Here is a 21,296-nt window from a genome sequence, read left to right on the forward strand (position 1 = left end):
TATATTGTGACTTGTAATCTAAAGGTTGTGGTCTATATCAAATATATATAGAAGAATATCAACACTCAGCTTAAACCTTGGTTCTATTGACCTTGGTTTTTAAGTTAGTGTCTGACCACAACCTCTTAATTAGCCAGGGGTGTCTCGAGAGTTTCCATTGTATGACTAGGGTTGTTTTTGTACTAGAAAAATTATTTCCACACATGTGTACCAAAATTAAATATACTACAAGAACTGTAAAAAGCTTAATATCTGTGCAATGAATTTGAAGTATTTATCTTACATGTAAAAATGTAGAATATTGTAAAGAATTTTAACCGAAAATATAAGATTTTCACTTTATAGTTTAACATCATATAACACCTGTCCATATTCACCCATTTTTTAATCCTTATAGAATTGTGCAATGGATTTTAGTTTATCATCTCACATTGATTTTAATGATATTCTCTTTAAGGGAACTGTTTTTCTGAATTTCAGCAACCTAAGCATTTTATAAACAAACTAACTTAATCCTGAAAAGGGATATTATCTTGTTCCATCAGTTGATAAAAGATAGTTAGGCTGTTTTAGTTCTGTAACAATATTGTGACATTTCTCAAAGTATCAATCATATTCTGCTCATTTGCTGAACAGGCTGTAGTGTAGTCCATTGCATGACGTAATTTCCTTGATTACTTTAAAAAGAATGTTCCTGGGCTGTAAATGGGTACAGATAATCCAGGAAAGATCAATGCCAAGTGGAATCAAACTTGTTCCCTAGACTACTTATATAGTACCTAAAAATCAAAATATTACTGTATTAAATACTATGTTCATATAAATTATATCTGCCTAAAACTTAGATGATACTACAGCCAGTTAGATGATACTACAGCCAGTTAGATGTATCTTTTTCCAACCGTAAATATTAACATATTTTATTATAATGCCCTTTATTCTTAATTATGTACATGTTTCTCTGGTTTAATGTTAAATCTAATGTTTGTTACCCATTAACCAATCAGAAAACAGTATTCAAAGATATTGTTAAATGATTGGTTGATGAAATCATGTGATGAAATCAGGCTTTCCGATTGGTTTGTGATAGTTGTAAAGATATTATATTTGTTATTGTTATGTGGAAGTCAGGTTGAATGTTTCAAACATGTTTACACAGAACCTAAAGGGATTTTAAATTTTAACGTCACTTATCATAAAGGGCTTTATGTGACGTCATCAATGTTTTAGTGGAATTGCAGGAACCACAGACGTCAGATTGAAAATTGGAAATTAAAATATGACGCTATCAGTGCCCCCACTACACATAAGAAAATTAGAAACCCTCCCTAAAATCCCTTTAAGATATTCCTCATGGAAACATTAAGCATTTGGTTTTATAGAGGTATGTAGTTATAGGGTAGTTATAAGAAAAGTGCATTTAACAACAATATAATTCTAATTTGTTGAAATAAAGTAATCTGATTGGTTCCAAACCACAAACTGTTCATTTTTATTGGACTATTACAAATTTGAAATTAATGTTAATACTAAAAGCATCTCCAGTATTAGAGAGTAAGGCACTAAGTATTTTAGTCACATTTAAATGGCAATTTTTCTTTTGATATTAATCATACAATAAGAAAGAAGTAAATAGAATAATATGCCGTAATGAAATAAACAAAAAAATTTGTATTAAATTCTAGTTTAAAAATTTGACAAACATCATTTCGTTAAGCTTCACTTGCATGAATTCTTGGATTATGAATTAAATTTTCAAAGATGAATTCCCCATGATTTATTTGTTGGAAGTCTATTATTTCTGTTATGTATTTTTGTTGTCATGTTTCAGAGTTTATAAGATGTTTCAAATCAGAAAATTATTCTGAATTGTATAAATTTTATTATGAATTATGGTTTTAATTAATATGTTTATATGATTTTTAATTTAGACAAGTTATTTTTTTATCCAGCAATTACCACAATAGTCAAAGATGTTAATTAAATCATGTCACCATTTACCTACTCTATTTAATATTGTTTCAAGCAAACTGACAATTTCAAAAACATTACAAGGTAAAGACATATGAAAACTTGTACATTACTTGTTCTAAAACAGAACTTTTTGTTCAGTTAAAATTTTAGCTCTTATTTTCGATTTGAGAATTCCCCACAGTCATAAGTCATTGAAATATATTTGGCATAACACATCAAGATTTTAAATTCAGAATTTCTACGTGGTAATTGCTCGATATTTAACTTGTCTGTTCTGTAAATGACACTTCTATTGTTATTTCACAAATTGCACAGAAAATACAATTAATTTCTTTTCCTATTGTTATTTGTTACATTTTTATTCATTCCAAAGTTTATTTTTAATTTGCGCATAAACATTTTAATATGAATTTCGCATTGAATAGATTTATTTTATTCATTCATTTCTTCACTCATTTTTTACAAATTCTTCTTTAATTCATCTGTCAGCCCACCTGCTGAAAGTAAGTTCTTCACAAATATGAAAATCCCTTGTTAGTGGCTATTTAACAATATTCAACACAGATGAATGTCTTAACATATTTTTTTAGTTGAAATTTCTTAATTTAATTTCTATAATATAAGTATTTGAAATGTAGACACTGTTTATATATTATTCAGTAAAGCTAGACCAAAGGTCCAGTAGGTCACTAAACTTACTTATGTTTTCAATTTTCACCTCCATATCATGATGTTTCTCTAGTTTTTTTTCAAGATACTGAATTAGTGCAACTCAAGTGGAGAATACTCATTGTTGAAAAGTCTTTGTATTGAAATCAACTTGAAATTCTTTTGAGTTTCATTGTATGAAATGAGAATAGTTGAGGAAACAAGGATGAAAATTAGAAGCTGACTTCTAAACAGTCTTCATACATGTCCAAAATAAATTGCTAATTCTGGTGTAATGTCATTAGAGAATTTTGACAAAACAGTGAATGAAAACCTTATTCAATGAAAAACTAACCCTAGCCTATCAGTTCTGATCTACAGTGTTAAATATTCTACTCCTATATCAATATTTTATTGTTTATGTACAGTTTTAAAACCTCTATATAAAATATATTATGTTAACATTTTTATTCGTCAAAAATATTAAAATTTTATTATCATTTTGTGTGTTTTATTGAGACTTGTGGACCATTCATATGATTAGTCTAAATGTGGCTTTATGACTGACCATAATGTAGTGTATTGACATTTTGCAAATTTGTTAAAAAATTTCCAGCTATATATGAACATATTGGGTTCAGAACTGAAACCTGTTCAATATTGATTGACTGGGTTTTGGGTCATGAAATTAATGTATGCAATGGAAGAAAGCAAATAGTATAAATTATAATTTAATCAAATAATTATCACAGATAGGATCATAAACAAATTAATCAATTAATAACATGGATGAAGTATAATGCATTTCAATATTTTGGTAGCCAAGAAGAATATGACAAATCAAAACTAGTTGAAATCATTTCTATATAATTGACAAACAGCTTCTCATCAAAATATCTGAACTGTAAACCAATCAAAAATGGACAAAACTTATACCAGCGACTGTTTGACCTCATCAGTAATACATTTTGATGTCCATTCCTTTGTTTACAGGAAGAGTTTTATATTTCTAAACCAATCCAGCATTAATATAATTTGTAACATTCAGAGAATACATTCAGTTAAGTAACAGCAAACTCTGACAACTTGAATTGGGTATTTCTTAATAAATACATGCAGACATAAAACAAAGATAGTAAAGTTCTAAGTAGACGTAAATTATGACCAAATTCTAACAGTACAATCACTGCCACCAGATACCATAAATTCTCCAGATTTATCAAACAGGGCACACTGGACAGCATCTTCATGGCCATATAGAGCTGTCACTTGTCCTGAAGCTACTTCATACATTTTAATAGTGCTATCATTACTTGATATACCCAATACACTTCCTGCAAAAAAGAAAATACAGTGTGTACATTCATATGGCAGTGGCAGTGCCAAAAGGGGGGCAGAGGGGTCATAAATAGGTTAGAGATTCAGGCAATCTCAGATATCCTGACCACTTCTATTAACCAAATTTATTATGTTGAATTCTATTGAGATGTTACCAACCTGAAGGATCGAATGCCACATGATTGGCTGGATGAGGACCGATATCAACTGATACCATTTCTGAACCATTTCTAACATCCCATAACTTAAATATACCATAGGAATCGCAGGATGCTAGAGTATCACACTGAAAATAGAGTTCACTTATTAGAAATTTTTTACATTTTCTTAATTGAATCAAGGACCAGCTTGACAAGGTTTGTTTAAAATTTAAGCAAACTGAAAGAAATTCAAAGCTTCAATATTGGGAAAGATAGAATTACTCATACTTACTCTGAGGTTGAAAGTGGCATGATTAACAGAATGCATGTGACCGTAGAAAGTTTGTGTACACAATCCCTGCAATATAAATGACAATAATATATATAAAAACGAGATTTTTGAACATCAATGAACACCATGAATACAAATTTCCACATAGAAACTTTTGAAGAAAAGTTCTTTCTAACCACAACAAAAATGATCACCATTGAAGAATACAAAATCAACTTACAGTCCTGGCATCCCACAATGACAGTGTTTTATCAGCAGATGAAGTTATCAATGTATTAGAGAAAGGTACAAATTGTATACTGTTAACAGAATCTGTATGTCCTCGTAATGTAAATCGACATCGTAAACTATTCAAATCCCAAATTTTAGACGTATTATCCATAGAACAAGTACCAAGAAAATCTCCACATGAATGCCAACTACAATTCCACACTAAAAGATAAAAAAATAACAAATCATAGACATAAAAACTTTAAAAGAGAATTTTGATATCTAGAATCCAATCTGTAATATCTTTCATATAGAATAAAAGATGCTTGAACATACCTATAGTCAATTTAGTCTTATACATGTTATTCAAATCAGTATTTAAACTTTTTTAATAAACTTCTGACGATAAAAAAATGAAAGCAATAATAACCTGCTAAAGTATGATCAGTAAATGTATGGACACATTCTCCTTTCGAGAAATCCCAGATTTTGACTGTTGTATCTCCACTGGTAGTTGCTAATTTAGCTCCACTGAAATAAATACGAGATGATATCACCTAGCTGTTCGGACAATTGGATGTTATGATAATTGGACATATACATTTAGGCTCTAAAACACCCATGACTAATTAGATAAATCACCGCCCCTTTTAACCCTTTGAACCCTGAGTGTAAATGAAATATAACATCATATACCCTGAACTCCAAGTAATAAAAGTAAAAGCGTATGACGTTAACGCTGTATGATGTCACTTAGTAAAGGCCAGTATACCGGCTGCTCGGGTATATATTGCGTTAGTGTGTAGCCGGTAAACTAGCCACTAGGGTTGAAAGAGTTAATATTATCATCTCATAAATACCCACCTTGGATGGAAATCACAGCTTGACACCCAGTCTGTATGACCTTCACCTGTCATTATGATGTCACCACTTGGTACTGCCCACATTTTCCAGGAATTGTCATCACTACTGGTTACAAGAATCTGTTTACGGGGATGAAGAGCAACACTGAAAAATAAAAAACAGTCTTAGTCCCAAAGCACAAATCATTCGATATAATTTGAAATAGCTAATATTTATTCTCTTATGTTTTTTTCTTTGGCTTTTCTTGAAAAAGATATTGCTCAAATGTTATGTTTCCCAATAAAGCATGAAGTGACCACATCATTGTAGTATGTTATTGTAGAACCAGTAGAGTCTGGCCATATAATAAACTGGTCTGACATTTTCTTACCTAACGGGTTGGAGCTTGTTATATTTATAGCAATAGTGAACACACAAAAGATCTAGTTTAGTCATACACTATTAATAATAGTAAAGTAAGGCTACCTACCCACTAACAGAGTGACTGTGAGCCTGTATGGTGTGTGATAATCGGAACCCTCCTGTTCTAGTCAGGTGACTGGGTGGGGCTTTAGATTGTGACAGATAGGGGTTGACACCTGTATCAATTGGGAACTCAGAATCCTACAAAAAGAAAAAACAAAAATTAGTAAAACAAGTTGAACCTCTCATTTCAACGGAACATTTATAATAATTTCCAGCACACTTACTATCATATTGTAATATTGTGGTCTAATTAGTAGGTATTAATAATTATCTCCCTTAGAAGAGTGATTAAGGGCCTAAATAAAGAGCCAAGCCATTCTGGAAACTTGCTATTGGTGGCAAACTTTAAAATTTTTCTTTTCTGTTCAAATCTTATTGGATCATACGCTCAAATACAGTCAAGGTGATTTAACAATCTGGAAACCTTAATATCTGCACGCTTTTTACAGTACATCAACTTACATTAGGATAACGTTTAAAATCTTCTGGTAAAAGTCCGACATCCTCTTCCATTCTCTTCTCACGTTCTATGGCTAGAGCTCTCTGAGTCGGTCCTAGTTTATCTTGATTATCTCCCTTCCTTGATCCTAAAAAATGATAAATCAAGTTTGTGTATTAGTAATATTGCTAATGATATAGAAGTACTTGGAAATACCCTATATGGATACTATTTGGTCATCCAATTGTTAACGGTTGTACAATTTATTGACCTTCAAAAATGCCTTTTAGTTCTCAATAATGCAAATAAATCCCTTGTTTCTATACACACAAAAAACATTATCTTCAATATTCCTTTAATCTAGTCACTATTATTTGGTACAAACCTTGTAAGGATGTAGATGACGTGCCTTTAAAACTCTCCATAGACTTCAGGGTGCTCTGTAAACCATTAACCTGTCCTACAGCTCTATCTCGTTCTAATTTAGCCAACATTTTCTCTTTCATGGCTACTTCATACTTCCTCTTTAACTGATGTAGAGTAGGTTCATATTGTTGATAATGTCGCTTTAATCTAAAATAAAATATTTGAAGTGAAACTTGAGACTTGGTTTTGCAAAGACCGTGAAATTTAAAAAAAAATCTTTCTTGAATGGAACACAATGTTTGAGATAAGGCCAGCCAGCATTGGCATTGTACTGAGTATTTGATGGTGTTTAAATAATAGAATAAGTTATTTTTCCTCATTATTCCAGTCAACCCAGTAATCAAAGGGTATATATGGGTAATAACCCAGTAATCAAAGGGTATATATGGGTAATAACCCATTAATCAAAGGGTATATATGGCTAATACAGAAAATTTCAATGCCAACAGACTGGATCCATGTGAATCTAGGTTGTTAACATTGTAAAATAGAGTTCTTTCTTTGAATAAGCTTACTTCATATCTTACCTTTTGATGTCATCAATAAATTTATTTTTCTCCTGTACAACTCGTTTATGATGCATTCTATGATAGTCTCGTTCTTTGCGAAGTTTAACATACGTTTCTTTAGCTTTACTGAAACATCAGAAATATTTTCTAAATGTAGGCAATGAAATGAAATTAAACCAAATTGGTATAATGAAGACAGACAACACTATTAGCCTATTTTTTATATCCAACTTTCAAGGGATCTTTCACATGTACAACCTGTAGCACACAGAGTTTTGGTTTATTGTTTCATTGGAACAACTAAAAGTTTTTCCTATTTCACCCCTATGACCTGCATTAGTGGAAAACAAATTTGAAAGGTGTAAAGAACCTTTGCAGCTACATTTTTTAACTTTTTTGAAAATTATCAATCATATTTTAAAAATTGTTGTTTAGGCTTAAAGTATTTTATACTCACATAGCAGCTATTCTGTATTTATCAACTTCTTTCTTGAGAAATTTAATTTCATTATCCAGATCCTGATTTCTGGCATAAATATCAGGAACTATATCAACATCTTCCTCGTGGAGCAAGCCTTTCTGTTGTAATTCATACCTATAGATATAGACAAGAAATACTTCAAGCTGTTTTGAAATCAATGAACTAGCTCTAATCAGATGGATAACAATCAACCATCTAACTAACACCAGAATACTGGACAAAATCTTACCATTCTGTTTGAAAACAGTCCAATGTTCTATTCATTCCCATTCGTACCAGGAAATTTCTGACAAAATCATCAACAACCTCAGGCTCATGAGTAACAGATGGTCTGGCTGTACTCTCTTTACGTAGCTGAAATCAAAATAGAATGATAGAAAAAATTAGTTTTATAGTAAGGCTTGATTGGGTAACCCTACTGTATTGTATAGTTTACAAAGGATTAAGTTTTGCATCACATTCTTGTTGACTTTTTAGGCTTCTTTTTTTTTGGGTAAATGCAAGCCAATTTCTTATAAAAAGCTTGAGCAGCAAATTGTGTTTTAAGGTCTGTACTAGTAGTAGCATATTCAAGTATTGAACCTTGGTATGAAGTAAGCTTATAGCCTACTATGTAGGTCATAGGCTGAAAATAACAATTAAACTTCTTACTCCTGCCTCTAAATCCTCTTGTGATTCTCTTATTGTTCTCACTGTTACATCTAGATTCTCAATTTCTACAGAAATAAAAATATTAGTTAAGCTAACACTGTAACAGGCACTATATTAAGTTCTTTATACTTGTGAGAGAAAATGGCTAATTAAAATGTCTACCATATCGATACCGGTATGCTATACATGCTAACATGAATGAATATGCTAAAAAGAATATTTACCATCTGGAATAAATTCCTCATCAACTGGAACTTCTTCATATTGAAACTCATCATCAGAATCAGCCTGTAACTGTTCCTCTAAAATAATTTGTTAAAGGAAAACAGTTTGCTGTAAGTAAGTTTGTAGTCAGATAGATCTATGTGAGGCCTGTATCCTTTGAGCCTTTGTAAGTAACCATTACTAATGGTTTTGATGAGAAGAGTGTTAACCATAAACGTCCCCAAAGGCATACTCATGAAATTATATCATAAACTTTTTACTTCAAGAACAACATCACACAATGAATGATGATAGAAAAAACTGTTCAAAGCAAAACAAGGTGACAAGGCAGAGGCCTTATCTTTGTCTTTGAATACATGCAACATATTGTCTGCTGAATCGGCGAAAAGTAACATGAACTGTGAAAGCATAAACTAAATAAAGCAATAAAGAAATATTCAAATTAAATTGATTTCAAAAGGATACTTTCAAGGTAAAATTTCTCAGCCGCTCCGTTCGACGCCATGTTGTTGTTGTAGTTGCTAACGTGAAGACTTGTTTGTCCAGTACTAAAGTTTATTGACGATCTAACGGTAAATAATGTCTGGTTAATCTACCGTTATAGCAACGACAGTTTATTGGACTTTAAAGTTAAAGAGTCAATAGCAGGGTTAGATAACTCTGTACAAAAAAGGGAGTCAGACCCATTTGGTTTAGCTTGATCAACAGATCTTTTTCATTTACAACAAAATATTCCCATTGAAATAATCTCACGATTACTCTGGCAGTAGGCCACATTTCTTGGTTAGATGTCATAATGAAAATGAATCTAAAGCTTCCAACTACAAAAATTTGCACAATTGGAGAGGATTTCTGGCCTAACAATAGGCAGAATACTGCAGCATTTGATGTCTTGAAGATGAAGCTATATAATAAGTTCAATGTTATAGTAGTACCATTCATAAACAAACTCGCAAAAATAATCAGTTATGTAAGCTTATCAGACTTATACGTTTGATACGTTGATACCAATTAATGAGTATTGAATTACTTATTGATAGGGTACCGAGTTGGTCAGATATCACCTCGAGATAAAGACTAAAATTACATCCATACATTCCTTTCATTTGATAACGCATTAGTTTTACTCAGAACCAACTGTAACACTCTCCGTCAAGCCTAAACGCCACCGAGATAATAATAATTTAGCATATTGTTTCAAAATAAACCTTGAAAAACTCATCCGAGATAAAACAACACAAAGTTTCATAATACATTAGCATTATTTTTGACCAATGATAACAAGTAATGCGTTTAAACAGTACATTACGAAGACCCTGTCTTCCAGCTGGTCTTCTGCAAAACCTCTTTGCATTTATCTTCCAGGGATTATGCATACCCATTCACAGCTGGGTGATAATAATAGTAATGATAATAGGGTGAAAGGGTGAAAAAAATAAGGCCAATAGACTATTTATAAATTTGCCCTGTACTGCCTGTTAACTGGAATATTGAGGAAAGATGACTTAATTTCGCCAGTTGACGGGGATAAAAACCCACGACCACCACTTGTTTAAAGGAGGCAAACCAAGCATATAATATATATATCATATTATGACGTTAAGATTCCAGATTCCAGACTAGGATCTTACTTACTGTGCTATAAACCGTCGTTTGAACTAACTAAGATAAAATCATTGTTTCATAACAATCTAGCAATATTTCAAACCAGATATCAACTAAACTCAACTAAACTCCGGCGCAATTGCTGCCTGTGGATCAATAAATATCCACAACCCCTTCCAAATTTCTCTTTTTACCACATTAATTAATTCAATTTATGTCACATCTCTTCACACTTTAACTTATTCATTTTACAATTCTTACGTTTAGGCCTAAATATCTTATCTCTTTTAAGTCGGCTACAATTCAAAGAATTTTAATTACTGAACTCAATTATTGATAAGGCTTTCATAATTAGACGGTGACGTCGTTAAGAGTAGTCTGGACGTTCAAGTCTTCATTGTCATCTTTGACAATCGAGACACACAGGTATCACTTTCTTCATCTGCATAGATAAGTCAATTATTTTATTGTAAGACAATAGAAAAGTCTATTCTGAGGGTGGCAAGAGGATAATTTTAAGAGAAAAATTCCAACTTGTACCTCTAGAGCACTTTTCTTTTTCACCATTATAGTTTTTGAACAAAATTGAGATATAATATCGCTTAGTCAAGGATATTTAACTTAAAATAATGGAATCAGTAAATATTCAACCTATCCTTTGACCCCTTTAGAAATTAATAGCCCCTAATTATTTAAAAGAAATGAAATGGATAGTATGTTAAATAAAATAAAATGATTAGTTAGGGGGCGTTTAAACTTCAATCAACATGGCAGCCTACGTGAGGTGGAAATCTCCCCTAAAATTCTTAGTTTTATTTTCTCTAATTGCGTCCACATCTCAGAATTCTCGACAAAAGCGAGAAATTTTACCAGATCAGTAAGTATAAATTTCCATTTTATTATTTGATATAATATGTCTATATGTTGTAAGGACCGTCCCCACATATTGTTTTGAATATTTTGTGCGGATACATCAAATAATGAAATCGATTTAATTTAAAATCATTAAATGCAACTGTGACTGAGTCATTAGAAATTTGTAATATTTTACAGTGTTAAAATGAATTTTACACATTTTTGAAGTTCTAAAAAAAATTCTGTACGGGACGGAATTTATGATATAGGCCTTACTAAAAGATTATTATTGCAATATTCTTTCTTCTGCAAATATATCAACGCAGCATAAAAATATAATCTATACGTTATATATTCGATAAAGTTTTTTTGATTAACCAATATGACTAGTGTATTTTAGTGTATACTAGTTTTCACTATCAAATTATGGAAAGTCGTTGTCGGAAACACGACAATTTTTAAAAGGCAGGCATTGTTTGTTAAAAAACCTAGCTTAGATCATCTTTTATAGCGAAAAACAGTAGATTTTATTACAGACTAAACATTTAATTTCATTTTCTTTTTTAAAAAAAAGAGGGACCCGCGGTGGTTCGGTGAGTTAGACGCTTACTCGCGTGCTCGAGGTTCAGGGTTCAATCCCGACATAGGTGGAGAATTACCCTCAGATTTTCCAACCCGGTTTCCCACTTGTCAGTGATGCAGGTAAGAGCGTATGGTCGTTCGGATGGACAATAAACCGAGGTCCCGTGTGCTGCAGGCTGTGTACGTTAAATGACAAATTTTCCTCATTGCACCATTCATGGCCTTGCCCGTCTTCAATAACCAACAAGATGCAGAATATTAGGACGTAAAACTTCATTCAATTCATTTCATTAAAAAATAATACTTTGATAAAAATTCAAATCTTTTAAGTTCTGCAGGCTTTTATGTATCATATTTGTCTAACGGTTTAGAAGTGCGGTCTTTAAATTTTGACTGGTGAATTATACTATTGTATATCTTATTACTTTGATCAGTTTAAACAGTGAATACTCACCGTCTGGTATAATAACGTGGTGTTGAATTAATGTACTGAATAATCATAAAATATGGAGGACAGTTTAAATCAAATTTGATGCATATGTTTTTTGACCCAAATCCTCACTATATACTAAACAGATTTTCCTCTAGGATCTGAATCTGAATGTAAAATGTCAAATCATTGGCTGCACTAGCCTCGAGACTAAATAGGGGTCAAACTGACTTGATGGTTGACGTACAATGGAGCGTCTGAGAAGGTTCTCTTCAAAAAATTGAGTTGATTTGGTACATTCTGACGCTTATTTTTGGGTACAAACGGATAAAATTCATATTTTCAAATTTCTTAGAAATGAGGTAGGGGTACAAATGCACTGAATAATATTTTCCTAAAAAGGCACAATTCTGTATATTATTTCATATCTATAAACATTACATTTCAGGCCTAGAATAGTAACCCAAAATGGTAATTTGGTATTTCAAACGGGCACCGGTCATGACATCACGTTTAAAGCTATCAATGGTGGAAAAATAAAACTAGGAGAGTCAGATATTACAGATCTAGCAATATCGGTAAGCGTTTTGTAATGGTCATCTTGTGTGTATGTATAAGGAAATATCACCCCCCCCCCCCCCCCCCCCCCCCCCGCCCTGTTTTTACTCATCCTTTTAGGTATTACATGAAATGACCCGATACGACGCAAATTGGAAAAGATTTAGGCCTATCTGGGATGACTGATTTCTTTTAAGCAATATTCAATTCATTGGATTGAATTTAAGCTATATTGTAAGGAATTTATTCGGAAAGATTATTACCAGTCTCTTTAACTTTCACTTGTTCGACACCATAACACTATCAGTATATGTACAGAATACTGACAGAATTATTTAAGGCTGACTCTATAGAAATTAAGCGGTATAATCATATTAAAGGGCTCATATTACCACCAGTCAAAAGGAAGGCGAGGATATCATTGATAAACTTTAGTATCCAGTATAATGAAGGGTATATCAAGGTTGATATGTCATTGTTCTAGTTTATTCTAGTTATATAAGATCTCAATACCCTGGTTCAAATACATAGCACTGTAATATTCGACCTCGTTAATAAGTCTTCGGGAATTTTGATGCATTATGCCAACCGTTTCCAAAAGCACAAGAAATCTTCCCAGTGTATATCATAATTTTAAAACAAATAAACACTACAAGCTTTGTGGAAAAACCAAGGTGCGTGGTGACATTAGGTGTGCTGAATGGGTGAGCATGTCCTGCCTGGCCAGAGAACCCACCACAGCATTAATGTGAGTGGAGCTCAAAGTTATGTAGTATTTGGATTTTAACTCAAGGGCTTGAAAAAGGCAACCAAAAAAAAATCAAAGACAAATAGAAACAGTATATTAAAACGTGTCAAATATATTGTCGCAAACTAAAGTGATAACACAAATAGATATCCTATTTTCTACCTATTTAAAGTTACTTAGATGGCTGACGTGACTTTCAAGAAATTTGTTGTAGTCTGGAATTATATTGTTTCTTACCGAGTAACTTCCCTTGACGCATTTTTTTCTACTTTAAACCTTTGTATTTCTTTGCAAATCGTATAAAACTGTGTCAAACTAGCGGAATATTAAATTTCTGTGCACAAAATTTATCTCTGATGAGGAACTATTGTCAAATATATTATGTGATTTGCATTATTAGCTATTTTCTGTCATTTGTATTGAAATAAACATCTTGAGTTATCTGCCCACATTTGTACTCTTTAGTTAAGGATATCAGGAAAGTTACAGGTTGTCATTTGAAAACCATGTCATTTTTGGACAAAAATACGAAGATTGTGTATTGTGATCGTTTATCGAATCACTCAAAAATGAAAGGATCGTGACTGACACATATATTTTCTGTCAAAACTTAAACAAATTTGAATTAGGTCATTGTTATCAAAGACTCCTAACGTCATGTCAAATTAAAGGAGGGGTGGGGGGCAACTCTTTTCCCTTCAACATTGTCATTGTTTTTCAATGTTATATTTTAGGTTGAGAGTAACAGAAATGACATTGATCAGATCAAAAATTCTCCCACAGCTGTAAGTATTCTAAGATGAATATAATTATAGTAGACCTACTTTTTTGACTCGAGATCCAATCTGATTAAAATGCAGATCAAGAATAAGATGTTTCGTTTAGCAGAAAAAAATATGATATTAATGAAACATTTAGATTGTTCTAAAACTTGGTAACATGAAATTGTGACTACTTGTTTTTCAGTTACCCAGTAACTTGGTGAATCGTGTTGACGATTTAAAAACAAAGGTAGATAACCTAGCTACAACTGGGGAAGTGGCAAATAAATTATCTGGTCTGAGAACAGATGTCACCAGTTTACAAAGTACTGTAAGTATTCAACTGATTTTATCCATGAAACTTTGATTCCATTGATAAACTGATTTTAGGAATAGTTATGTCTCTAGCTGGGCAACATCTGTCAAGGTTAAATCTGAGTCTACAGAAGAATTGACAGAGTTTTAACTGTTTCCTTTAACTTCAGTTTTTCAGTAATAATAAATCTTCATGTTATTATCGATCATGATGCAGAAATTTCTCCTGAAATGAAATGATTTGAGCTAATTTCATTGAGCTAATGAAAATATAGAATTTATTCAGAATGTAAATAATGTAGATAACATTTATAACTAGTATGTAGAAAATTGAAATAACTGACTGTTAATGATATAAATTATAGGTTAATACTAACAGAAATGATATTGATAGGATCAAAAATGCTCCCACATCTGTAAGTTTATGAATACTCATTTATAAATCTATATTATTATTGTATATTGGGCTTGTCCAAAATATGACTTTATCTGTATCTAGATATATATATTATCTGTATCTTTCCCAGAAATCTATTTGATAATGATAAAGAAATGTCAACCAAATCAGGATGTGCAATTGTAATAAGGGATTATCTGAATAAGTGTATTTGTCATGCGTCACCTAGTCATTCAATATTGTCATAATTGTAGTATTTCTCTAATGTAAAATTCCACATTTTTGTTAATATTCGTCCTAAGATTTTTTTGGGTTCAGAAGTTGTTTTCTTGTCACCCTCTATCAACAACAGAAATAACCTTAATTACTGTATATTGCTTTTTCAGCTACCAAGTAACCTAGCCACTCGATTCGATACGTTAAAAACAAGGGTAGATAACCTAGCTACAACTGGAGATGTTGCTAACAAATTAACAAGTTTAAGAAATGATGTAACAAGCTTACAGAGTACAGTAAGTAATATTTATGATGACATAAGTTCTCAGCTTGTGGAATTGTCTAACTTAATAATTCCACAACATGAATCTAAAATATTATTACGTTCACAAAGTAAAAAGTTTTTTTAAATTTGGTTATATTTGCCAGTTATGTCTGAATATGAAAGAGAGAGTTAGTTTATTAAATATGATTTAATTAACAGAGGAATGACCTAACCAGTAGAATATCAGCTGTAGAGACCAGTATAAATCAACCTACAGGCAATGTCAAATCACAGCTTACATCTATGTCTTCAAGACTCGATACTTTAGAGGGCAGGGTAGGTCTAGATACTTCTTATATGCTCTGAAACCTGTTAGTTCTTTTTATGGAGTTAGTCTTTCAAATGACCAGGCTGATTAGTGTGATACTAGCAAGGGCTTTATGGATATAGGGAAGGTTATATGCGACTCAGACAAATGATGTCAATGATTTGTAGGAAAGATCACTTCCAACAGGATTAGTTAAAGAGCCAACTGGATTATAGTACTCTTTGCCCTTTTCCTTAATAATAAGAACTTGTGATACTTATATTTCAACTAGTGTTTGGACCTATATTGCATGATTTTTGCATGTTGCATGTTAATTAATGATATTATTCCAGATATCAACATTAGAATCTACCAGTAGTAGTAGTTCTACTACAGGAGTTACTGCTCTACAAACAAGGGTTGGTATTCTCATAAATATACACCATTGTTTCTTGTCTTCTTGATTTATTATCAAACAAAGAAATCAATCAAACTGAAACTTGAGTTTATCAGCCTTAGTAAATATGCTTTTAAAAAATATGAACTCTAAAAAATCACAAAGCCCAAACAGAGATTAAAATCATTCAGCCTAATCAAGTTAAAGAGTGTAAAGGGACCCCTATATGAAATAGTCCCAAATCAGTTAATTCTTCTCTTTGTTTTATAATAAATAGAAAGCAAGAAACAGCAATTCTAAAATTTAAATTTTAATAATTGATTTTTTCCCAACAGCCATTACCGAGTGGAGGAGGGAGTAGAGGAAGTGGTAGTTCTAGGGGACGATCTCGAAGCTACAGACGTCTAGCATCTAGGGTAAAATGCATGAACTTTCCACATGCATGATCATTCTCATTTCCAATGCATGTTCAGGATCTTAACCACTCTCCCAAGGGAGATGACTCTTAATATAATATGACAGAGCATGACATTACAATATGAAAATATGTTACTAAATTGTATTTTGAAATCAGTTAGTCTAAACATGCAAGTCTTGAGTAGTTATATCTGCCAGTAAAACTTTCTTAGGGTTCTTCTCCTAACTGCTCTCAGACATTGTACTTTTGGATTTTTCGACCAGGTTTCCCCTTTAGAGTGATGAAGGTTTATGGGAGCTAACATGGAGAAAGCATCTTTTCACTTGGACAGGACAGCCTTCTCTAAGCACATTGCATGATGTTGCCCAATTATAAGAAATTCATTTCATTTCATTACTGCTTTCATATGCACTCTTTTTTGGAATGTTAAAAAATCATGAAATTATAAATGGAAGATGCATGATAGAATTGATTTGTATTATTTGTTTTAGTAATTGATTTTGTTGATGTATTTTCTTCCTGGCCTTGACTGCATGATATGGACTGGAAAACATAACTTAAACTAAAACATAGGATATTTTATAAGATTTCCCTGACAATATTGGTAGTTGCCTTTGCATTACAGTTCCTGTAGAAGATATTTTTGAATTGATAATATTATAAGATATTAATTGATTTATTACTGAGAGAGATGGTATTTTGATATGCTAATTGTTACTTTCATTTTTATCTTGTTTAATATTTAGGTCACAACATTAGAAGAACAAGTTCGTAATTTACAAACAGTGAGTGCACAATTAACTTACCTTTTTTCTGTTGTATTTATGAATTATTTCAAGAATTTTATCTCAAGTGCTTAAATCAAGTGCATAAATGAACAATATTTGGACTGTAAATTGTAATATGTATTTGTATTTGTATTTGTATTTGTATTGTATTGTATTGTATTGTATTGTATTGTATTGTATTGTATTGTATTGTATTGTATTGGTATTGGTATTGTATTGTATTGTATTGTATTGTATTGTATTGTATTGTATTGTATTGTATTGTATTGTATTGTATTGTATTGTATTGTATTGTATTTGTAGTTATTAACAAGAAGAGAATGTGACAGTCATCCTTGTAGAAATGGTGGAACTTGTCTTGATCTATTTAATGGTTTTATCTGTAAATGCAACTCATACTGGACGGTAAGGTTTTTTTTATTGTTGGTCGAACATCTCCATTTTGAATGCTCTCTATTCTGCCATGCTTTATAAATTTGCTTTGAATCATAAAGTGACCAAATAATTGCTTACTTTCAGCTGGTTAATCTAATTGTTAGATGTCTATACAGATATCTGAAACAGAGCTCTATCAGCTGGTATAGCAATATTTAAGCAACTGAATATCTATACCTATTGTCAGTTAGTCAATGTAATAAAATAATATTTCAGGGTCCTACGTGTGAAACAGATGTAAATGAATGTAGTACACTAGCAGGAACTGATCTGGGATGTCAGAATGATGGAACATGCGTTAATAAAGTTAATGGATTTGAGTAAGTAGTAAGAAGCTTTTTGGTATCTGAAAGCAGACATGTTGTAAAGTGAGACCAGTTGCTATGTAAAGTCTATTTAAGTATCACTCTGTAATTTTTGCAGTTTTTCACCACAGATATTTAAATGTGCTCTATTTTTGTTATGGATTTCCTGTACATAGCAACCCATTACAAATATTTGACCTTGCTGTAACAATCAGATTATTTTCTTACAAATTTACCTTTGTTTATAATTTCCCAGATGTCATTGTCCAGCTAACTGGCATGGTATACGCTGTACCGAGTCTCATGATGACTGTACTGGTGCTAGTCAAACTGAACTCTGTGGTCATGGTACCTGTATTAATATACCACGAGTGTCTCAGGGACAGGTCAGTTTTTGTTTAAATCCACTTTAATAGAAATTACTACTTATCTTAAAAAATATAATGGCAACAAGATCATAAGTGCACAAAGGACTTTCAAACCTGTTACAAAAAAAACCATTAAGATCAAGTATGCAAGCATTAACATTTTGTAAGATTTTTTGAGAAAGAGGGCCCTGGGGTCTTATTCTTGAAAACTGAGATGATTTTAGTGTTCCAGTCATTTTATTGGACAATATCTAAAATCTAAAATTGAATTTAGTTTATTTTTCCAATTCTCTGTAATGGAGCTATATAACCATGGAATATTGAATAATCAGGTCTGAGATATTTGATGCTATTATTTTCAGGCTAAGTATAAGTGTATATGTGATGATGGTTGGACTAAGACAACAGGTAATCCAGCTTGTACAGTAGATGTTGATGAATGTACTCAAGCTACTACCTCGTGTTCTCGTGATCCTCTGGTACAATGTATCAACATACCTGGTAGTTTTAGATGTGGTTCCTGTCCCTCAGGTCTGTACACTTTTATCATTTGATTTATCAATCTCACATATTATCTGTGAATTCTTTTAGGAAAAATCTTATGATTGAGCTTTTAAGTTTGAATCGAATATCTAAGTTTCCACATATACAATTTGAGAAGTGACCTTCTATTCATGTCCGAAATTATAACATATTTCTACTGTGTTATACTTTTTAGGGGAGATAATAAATATTTATAATGTCACAAGACTGTCAAACATGAACACATTCACGAAGCTTGTGAATATTATATGATATATATACATCCCTTCTTGTCTAAAATAGGTTGATTTGATTGGTTAAAATAATATCAATATTTTGTTATTAATGTAAGTGTTTGATTTTTTCATGTAGGATTTACTGGTAATGGATATACATGTACTGATATTAATGAATGTTTATCAAATAATGGAGGATGTTCGTTAGCACCTCGTGTAGATTGTATCAATACTAGAGGCTCCAGACGGTGTGCATCTTGTCCATCAGGTAAATAATTTGTGTTTTTTAGTTCATAACACAGAATCTGGGGTTGGAATTTTGATCATTGAATTTGCTTCTCCATAACTTAATATGTCATTATGCACCGTTTTATCCATCCAACTGATTTATGAGATTTTGTTATTTTAAATATAAGTAAATGGTTTGTTATCAAACATATTGTAATTATATAATAATGGTATACATTCAATATTAAAATGTGTGTTGCAAATATTATTTATTAATCTGGAGGATAAGATGACACAAGTTGACAAGTTACGACCATCCACTGGATATGGTTTTGGGTTGACCCTTACCTGATATTTGTGATATTAATTCAGGTTACCAAGGTGATGGTGTATCATGTTCCTGGGTCGGTGTTTGTGGTGTTAATAATGGTGGTTGTAGTATCGTAGCAACATGTAGAGAAACTCCAGGTATTAGTTATTATAGTAGGAATTTCCCTGACATTATGATGTATATGATAATAGTCTTTGAACTCTTGCGGGCACATATTAGCAAATTGTTAGGTTTAGGACTGAGTTTTCCAGGATGGCTTTGATTGAATGGAAAAAAAATCTCAATATAATTCTGACTATCATCTTTATTAAGGCTCTCAACCACTCTTCAAAGGGAGGTAACTTGATTTTATACGGAACTTTATTCAATTGTGATGTTGATACACATAAAAAGTTAGGATATTTCTAAAAAAATATTTTTATAATTTCAGGATTTGCAGGAAGATCCTGTACGTGTCCATCAGGTTATAGTGGTAATGGTATTGGCAGTAATGGATGTACCCGATCCAGCCCTCAAACAGGATCCTGTGCAAATCAACACTGTCAAAATGGTGGCACTTGTCAGGTATAGTATTTTTCACTTTTTTTAATTTCTTGGAAATGACTAAAACATTGAAATTTGATTATTTGAAATTGACTCCTAAACAAAATCATGCTAATCATGTTGTTCCTTGCCGTGATGTCAACTATATAGCTTTATGTTAAAACCAAATCCAGAGATAAGACGTCTGTAAGTGTAACTGGAAATGTTATTTTGTTAATTTTTGTTACCAAATTTTAGCCCCATGAAACTAGAATTTATCAGTCAGTATCTAAATGTAATATGTATTTTGTTGTTATTATAGCCCTCTGGAAGTGGGTATATATGTCAGTGTACAACAGGGTATACAGGCTCCAACTGTCAATCAGATATCAATGAATGTACCAACAACCCCTGTCAAAATGGTGGACGATGTATTAACTCTATTGGAAGTTTTAGTTGTAATTGTACAACAGATTATACGGGGCCCACCTGTCAGCAAGCACAACAGAGTATGTATTCCAGCTCAAGCCATGGAGGGTTGGGGTTTTGAACTTTGAAATGTTCTTATTTGCCACATTTAATCACTGATTAGAATTTCAAAAATGGAATTGAGTTTTCACGTTGTACTTATTTCGACATATTTGATCAATGAAGATCTGCTGTGCCATGCATATTGTACAAAGATAAAAATTATGGTAGGACTGTTTTGATTCACCTGTTCGTTTCCATTTTACATTTATTGATAAATTAGTAATGTGCGTAGATGTAACAAGATTACCTCCCTTTCTGTGACAGGTTGTGGTGGAACATTGCGTGGTGAGTCAGGATCGTTGAGTTTTCCAAGAACTACAGGTACTACTTACCCACATTCTGTATCATGTGCCTGGGTAATAGAGACTACATCTGGAAAGGTAAGGGATATTTATGAAGGAAAGTGTTTCTTGAGGCTAAAAATGCATGTACACCTAGCTCAAAAATTGTTATCAATCACAATAAAGTATATCATGTCTTATATTATCAAGTTGCTCATGCTTTGTTAAAAAAT

At 32.0% G+C, this 21,296-nt stretch overlaps 2 protein-coding genes across 2 annotated transcripts; one reads left to right on the forward strand and one right to left on the reverse strand.

Annotated features, from left to right (window-relative positions):
* Nucleotides 1-3,338: 3,338 nt before the first annotated feature.
* LOTGIDRAFT_189601 (hypothetical protein) lies at nucleotides 3,339-9,259 on the reverse strand. The gene is made up of 15 exons (XM_009056888.1): nucleotides 9,128-9,259; nucleotides 8,662-8,739; nucleotides 8,438-8,502; nucleotides 8,016-8,140; nucleotides 7,763-7,900; nucleotides 7,324-7,431; nucleotides 6,756-6,943; nucleotides 6,394-6,518; nucleotides 5,936-6,069; nucleotides 5,467-5,610; nucleotides 5,033-5,133; nucleotides 4,613-4,824; nucleotides 4,393-4,458; nucleotides 4,120-4,246; nucleotides 3,339-3,956 (listed from the first exon to the last, which is right to left on the reverse strand). Exons 1-15 carry the CDS (start codon nucleotides 9,165-9,167, stop codon nucleotides 3,781-3,783), a joined length of 1,827 nt encoding a protein of 608 aa, XP_009055136.1. The 5' UTR covers nucleotides 9,168-9,259; the 3' UTR covers nucleotides 3,339-3,780.
* Nucleotides 9,260-11,034: 1,775 nt separating this feature from the next.
* On the forward strand, nucleotides 11,035-21,162 carry LOTGIDRAFT_161520 (hypothetical protein; the record flags this gene model as incomplete). The annotated part of the gene is made up of 19 exons (XM_009056889.1): nucleotides 11,035-11,144; nucleotides 12,583-12,712; nucleotides 14,175-14,225; nucleotides 14,407-14,532; nucleotides 14,882-14,932; nucleotides 15,300-15,425; nucleotides 15,614-15,730; nucleotides 16,055-16,120; nucleotides 16,434-16,514; nucleotides 17,263-17,301; nucleotides 17,608-17,709; nucleotides 17,956-18,059; nucleotides 18,301-18,430; nucleotides 18,775-18,943; nucleotides 19,307-19,438; nucleotides 19,771-19,866; nucleotides 20,160-20,293; nucleotides 20,574-20,760; nucleotides 21,047-21,162. Coding segments are annotated over 19 exons (2,067 nt in total), but the record flags the coding sequence as incomplete, so codon positions are not given.
* Nucleotides 21,163-21,296: the final 134 nt, after the last annotated feature.

This window comes from Lottia gigantea (assembly GCF_000327385.1).
Source record: "Lottia gigantea unplaced genomic scaffold LOTGIsca_29, whole genome shotgun sequence".
NCBI classification, from domain to species: Eukaryota; Metazoa; Mollusca; class Gastropoda; family Lottiidae; genus Lottia; species Lottia gigantea.

Bases quoted from the DNA above. Each gene is read 5' to 3' on its own strand.
- LOTGIDRAFT_189601 (XM_009056888.1), bottom strand. From the start codon at position 9,167: ATGGCGTCGAACGGAGCGGCTGAGAAATTTTACCTTGAAA. The intron at 7,901-8,015 runs GTAAGATTTTGT...CTATATCTATAG, and splicing joins GACTGTTTTCAAACAGAATG to GTATGAATTACAACAGAAAG. The intron at 6,070-6,393 runs GTAAGTTGATGT...TTCTTTTTGTAG, and splicing joins ATTTTAAACGTTATCCTAAT to GATTCTGAGTTCCCAATTGA.